Source organism: Syngnathus scovelli, chromosome 10, assembly GCF_024217435.2.
Source record: "Syngnathus scovelli strain Florida chromosome 10, RoL_Ssco_1.2, whole genome shotgun sequence".
Taxonomy (NCBI): domain Eukaryota; kingdom Metazoa; phylum Chordata; class Actinopteri; order Syngnathiformes; family Syngnathidae; genus Syngnathus; species Syngnathus scovelli.
Window position 1 is genome coordinate 5,014,417 of NC_090856.1, and position 6,323 is coordinate 5,020,739.

At 45.8% G+C, this 6,323-nt stretch overlaps 1 protein-coding gene across 1 annotated transcript; it reads right to left on the reverse strand.

Annotated features, from left to right (window-relative positions):
- Positions 1-453: 453 nt before the first annotated feature.
- LOC125966364 (elongation factor 2b) lies at positions 454-6,059 on the reverse strand. Its single transcript, XM_049716890.1, has 13 exons — positions 5,895-6,059; positions 4,728-4,942; positions 4,297-4,478; positions 3,975-4,183; positions 3,687-3,865; positions 3,006-3,111; positions 2,547-2,799; positions 2,267-2,462; positions 1,817-2,183; positions 1,375-1,728; positions 1,118-1,300; positions 902-1,034; positions 454-818 (listed from the first exon to the last, which is right to left on the reverse strand). The coding sequence occupies exons 1-13, from the start codon at positions 5,895-5,897 to the stop codon at positions 625-627; spliced, it is 2,574 nt and encodes an 857-aa protein (XP_049572847.1). The 5' UTR covers positions 5,898-6,059; the 3' UTR covers positions 454-624.
- Positions 6,060-6,323: the final 264 nt, after the last annotated feature.

Genomic DNA, 6,323 nt, shown 5'->3' on the forward strand with positions numbered 1-6,323 from the left:
GTTGGTAAACGTCAATTTTGAAAACATCAGGTACACATTTGTGAGGAAAAGCCAGTTTTAACTCCACTCGTGACATTTACAATGGGTCTACAACAATAATTAATTATTAATAAATAATTAATAATTAAGGTGCATATGTTGGAGAGATACATTTATTTCGGCCTCCGGGATTTTGTTTTGGTATTTATGTTATAAATGCAGTTTTTCAAACACAGCAAACCCGAAACTTCCGCTTTCAAGGTTACGGCTATCTTTCAGTATATAAAATTGTGTGTACATTGTAGCAAAGGTTGTATACACATTTATTACCCCTTGTATGGTTGTAGCAAAGTGCACTTCGATACCATTCCCTTGACTCATGAAACTTGAATTCATGTCGAATGTAAGTGTTTCATTGCAAATACAAAACAGGATGTGAGAATGTGATTTGAGAGTTAAAAATCAAACATCGGATAGGTTTTATTTCCTTTTATTTGTTTACAATTTTTTGTAAGGTTTATCATTTATATTGTCAATCCGTTTGGCAAACTTGGTGCTCACTGTGTTCTGTACAGTCCGGTCCCACAGTGCCGATTACATGTGTGGGGGAGGAATGAGGCAATAAGCAAATAGTGGTCCAGGCTTTTATAATTTGTCCAGGTAGTTGTCCAAGGCCGGCACGCCTTCTTTCAGGCCCTTGCGTTTACGTGTATCGGTGACCACAACACCGGGCTTGCTTGTGGGTTCCAACGGGTTTCCAGGGAGGATCTGCCAATGGTCAAAGACACACTGGGGGAAGGCCTGGCCACCGGTGTTGGAGCGAAGGTCGGCTGTGAAACCTGCAAATGGAGCCATGTTGCACGAGTAAGTTACCGGGCCAAAGTCGCAGGGGAAAAACAATTACTTGGCTGCAAACACATACCAAACGACTCCATGACAGGCAGGTAGGCCTTGATGACACGCATGGGTGTACCGAGCACACTGGCTTCCTCAAACACGTGACCACGTCTCTTGGTCAACACACCATAGATTCCACCCATGGCAGCCTCAGGACACTACACGAGATAGGAACATAATTGTGTCAATTGCAAATATATGAGACTAAAATTGCCGTGCCAAGTATAAATTCAAGACTGACCTGGATCTCCACCAGATAGACAGGCTCCATCATTCTGGGCTCAGCTGTGAGCTCGCATGCATACAGAACTCTGCGAGTGGTGGGCATAATCTGTCCACCACCGCGATGGATGGCATCTGTGTGCAGGGTGACATCATGGATATCAAAGCGAACCGCACGCATGTTCTCTTCACAGAGGACGCCCTGAATACAAGAATCACGATCAGCACCAATTCATACGTTTTCATCAACGCTGACTCAACAACTTGTTTTTGTACCTCCTTGACAGCCCACTGGAAGCCAGCCACAACACTGTCCTTGATCTCATTAAGGTACTGCACTCCCTTGGTCACATCCACCAGCAGGTTGGGCCCAGTTCCGTCAGGGCCGAAGCACCAGATCTTCTTGCAGTCTGTGGCTTCCCACTCATACTTTTCCGCAAGGTAGCGGGCACGGGCCTTCATCTCCTGACGAGCGCTGACTTCTCCCTTCTCGATGTCCTCAGGCAAACCGTCTTCAAGGGGCCGTGCCTTCATGAACAGACGGTTGTGCTTGTTGGGGGACTTGGACAGACACATGATTGAGGACTCGGCGCTGACAGTCTCCCTGTAAGACACCACGGGCTCAGATTTCTAGAAGAAGAAAAAAGAAACAACGATTAGATTAAGAATATGACCATAATTGTAAAGTGTGCTGCTTTATTATTATTTAATAGATCACCTTGAGTGGGATGCAAGCATGGTCCTCTTCAAGATCCTTGAGGCAGATCTCCAAGTGAAGCTCTCCGGCTCCAGCAACAATGTGCTCTCCAGACTCTTCAATGATGCACTGCACCATGGGATCGGACTTGGACAGACGTTTCAAGCCCTCCACCAGCTTGGGGAGATCGGCGGGGTTCTTGGCTTCCACGGCGACCCTCACCACAGGGCTGACGCTGAACTTCATAACTTTCATGTTGTGTGCTTGCTCAAAGGTGGTGATGGTTCCAGTCTTGACCAGGAACTGATCCACACCAACCAGACCCACAATGTTACCACAGGGCACATCTTCAATGGGCTCGGTGTAGCGACCCATCATCAGAATGGTCCTGGTGAGTGAGAAGGGGACAAATTACAATTTCAACAACAGTGATTGGACAAGACAATTTGGGTCGTGTGTGGGGAAACCAACCTCTGGATTGGCTTCAAGTAGAGATCTTCTTTCTTTCCAGGGGTGTAGTTGGGTCCCATGATACGCACTTTGAGACCAGTGGAAACGGTTCCAGAGAAGACACGGCCAAAGGCATAGAAGCGTCCCTTGTCACTGGTGGGTACCATCTTGGAGATGTACATCATTAAGGGAGCCTTGGAGTCGCAATTCTTGATACCTGAAAGAAAAGATCAGTTGGTGAAAACAAAACCAATACATCAGAGTAGTTACATTAAAGTTTTCCTTCTTCTTTCCATCATACCCATGGCGGCCTCATCTTCGTCGGGTCCTTCATAGAGCAGCTCGCAACGGTACTTTTGGGCAGTGACGGGGGAAGGCAGGTGGATGGTGATCATCTGAAGGAGGGCCTCTCCAGCTGGCAGCCAGCGACGCATCACAGCCTTCAGCAGGGGCTTGCCTTCTTTATCCTTGTCCTCGGTATCCAACTTGATGTCCAACTTTTGGATCAGCTTGCTCGTCTCCTCCTTCTTGAAGTTCATGATGGCATCAAACACCTGGGGAGGAATTGAGCACATTTGTCAAATCCAAACATTGAAATCAAAGAGGTCTCAACACAAAACACATTCCGCAACCTGCTCAGACAAACGATGATCATCAACTATAAATCAGGTCAAAGTGAAGAATGCTATGAAAGTCATCACTTGCAGGTATTAGCGCCAACACGCAGTTTGATCTCATTGACTGCACAAATCATCTTTACCTTGAAGATGGGGTCAAGGATAAGATGGACAAAGCTGCGAGGGATCCTCTTGCCATCGGCTCCATTTGAGGTCTTGGAAAACTTGCCAGTGGCTGGGTCAAAGTACCTACAGACAAAAAGCAGGACATTCAGTACACACAAAAACTTAAATTCCTTTCAATGTCCAGCAGGAGGTACTTTGAAAAAAAATATTTACGTCACAACAATGCGTTCCATGTGGCTTATTCGGGATGACCCCAAGCGCTGAATTCACAATTGTGGAAACGAGCTACGTTAAATGCCAGCAAGGAGGCTGACATTCTCAAGCGTACATTGACCACCACTTTGCTATGTCAGTCGGCGGTGGCAAGCAGCTGCCACAAAGACACTATGGAAAATGCCCAACTTGGGCTCCATGTCACATCAACAACGTATCCAATCTTGTCAATAACGGCAAGACAAATTCATATCGGCTATTGTAGGTGCCAAACTTGGGGACCATGAGAAACGTCTTAGAGGAGTTTTTGCCAAGAGCGCTTCTCTACCAAGTACAAATTTCTCTTTTCCATGGGGATCAAATGCAAATTTGGCACTTGCCGGACCCCCCCATCAACAGTTAATCGAGTTGATGCTCCCAAACTAAACAGGAATCAAATAATCATCCCCCCCCCAAGTGATCTTTTCCACAAATGGACTCTGTACCTGTCACCCCACAGTTTCTTCATCATGTCTTCCACCTTCTTGCAACGCTCAGCAGCAGTCATCTCGGTGTTGCCCTTGGCAGCAAATTTGGCCGCGTACATCTCAGCAAACTGCTTGAGGGTGAAAGCCCATCCGTGGAGGCCAGAGCCAAAGCCGACGGTGCCAATGACTGGATCAATCTAGAAATTGGCAAATAAAAAATAATATTTACCAAATATTTGTGGCCCGTGTTGAGACAAACACCCAATTCTGTAGAAAAAAAACCCCTCAAACATTTGATACACGCACCTGGATATTGCCCATGGGTCCATCCTCTTCACCATAAGTGGAAATGATGACGTTGACGTTCTCGATGATGCACTGGAAAGTTTTGTACAAGTCCTCGGCCTCGAGCTGCAGCTCCAACAAGGCACGGTCCATTTTGTTCATCATCAGGACTGGCTTGATGCGCTCGCAGATGGCCTGGCGGAGTACAGTCTCGGTTTGGACGCACACGCCTAGCATAGAGAGACAATAACAAACGATGAGTTAATTATATTGCACATCGCCAACAGCAACAGGGACGCGTTCAACAGCACCATCGCAGATGCAGCCGCTTCCTCACACTTACCAGAAACGCAGTCAACGACCACCAGGGCTCCGTCGGTGACACGGAGAGCAGCGGTCACTTCAGAGGAGAAGTCGACGTGTCCAGGAGAGTCGATCAGGTTGATCAAGAAGCCGGAGCCATCCTTGGACTGCTTGATGAAGGCCATGTCATTCTCGGACAGCTCGTAGAACATGGAGATGGCGCTATAACGTTGGAGACAGGCAGTTTTAAAGTGAGCATCACAAAAAAACAAAAACAAACAAACACCGAAGTCACATGGTGTCATTGTTTTCAAAAAATATAATTTGGAAGTCATCCTGAGTCATGGATCAGAATTTAACTGACCTCAACTTTGGACTTTACAATCAAGTGTTTCACTCAGGCAACTGACATTTTTCCCAAAATGCAGAAACCCTTAAAAATGAAAATAATTCAACTATATCAACGCTTACGTAGACTTGATGGTAATACAACGATCTTGTTCGTCCTTCCGTGTGTCGGTGAATCGGGTTTCCCCAGCACGGGCCGAGGCGATGATACCAGCCTTGGACACGAGTGAGTCGGTCAAGGTGGATTTGCCGTGATCGACGTGCGCAATCACGGACATGTTACGGATGTTGGCCTTCTTGTCCATGATGGCACGGATCTGGTCGATTGTAAAGTTCACCTGCAGGGACAAGAATAGATTAGATGTGCATGCAGACATAATACAACTATTGATTATTACCACTTTTCATGGCAGATTTATTCATTAAGTAGAAAATACATCTAAATTGTCTCAATAACCGCAAAACCAGACATGTTTTTTCTACTCTGGAAATGTTTCAAGGTGTGCCATTCTCCATACATATTTTAACCTGCACTGGAAATGAAGCCACCTCACCGATAGGGGAGAAGACAAAATTGCTCTGACGCACCATTTGAATGCCAGGGCGTTGTGAACCCGCAATCGCAACTCGTTTTACCAAGTAGATACTTGAGCATCACGTGTTATGTTTTTAACAGTGGCAAAATGGGGCGGTATTGCAAATATCGCACGCTCGAGTATCAAATGTCGGTGAATAGGCCACGTGTACAGACTTTGACACAATGCTACGCGTTAGCATTAGCACGTTGGGTAAACGACGTAGCCTCAACGGCGTAATGACAATAGGCCGGTGGGTTATAAAACCGAGCAATAACAGCAGCCACTTCGGCCGACATGTACGTCGATCGATCACGACAGTCGGAATTCGACTGATTAGGACTCGACGATTCATTTTACTATCAGCTGTTTGGGCCGTTCATGTTTGCGCACAAAGAAGCTCTTAAGAGCCGGTACGTTAGCAAACCGCCGCTCCGATTACAGGCCTCGACGATAAGAACACAACCGAGAAGCACAACGCTTTTCGTGTATAACGTTGTAATATTATCAAGCGGATAATCGTTTTAAAAATCGCTTAGCGTTCAAGAGTTGCAGTTACGAAAGAATGGTTGCCATTTTTTCATCGGCAAATGATCGACGCCCAAAATCGCTCGCGAGCGGATTACTAATCAATAATAGCGGTAATAACAACGGTAATGAGAACCTCGCCGCTTTAGGTATCCCACACAAACTCCCAAAACCCGAATCATCTTACCATTTTGACGGATGGTTTTGGATTCGCTCGGTGGAGAAAAAGCCGAAGGCAAATATTACACTGCCCACCACACGAGGGCCTAGGCAGGGAAGAGACCGCTGACGTCAGACGAACTCAATATATAATGCGTGCGTCGTGTCGGTGACGTCATCACGCTTTTGCGCAGCCGCATCCGGGCTCTTCTCAGCTCTATTCAAAACTTCAAGACTGGTAATAATCACTTCGTCCAGTAGATGGAGCTCTAGACTAAATTATGACAACATTTTCCAGTGTTCAATAAATGAGTTTGTTGCATCATTTTGTTCTTTACCTAAAATTTGGTTGTTGTTGTTTTTTTAAACATGTTTTTTTAGATGGTAATCACGACACAACCATACTTGTTCTGTAAAAATGTATGTAGTTGCAAATATATTAAAAATACCGAATTTA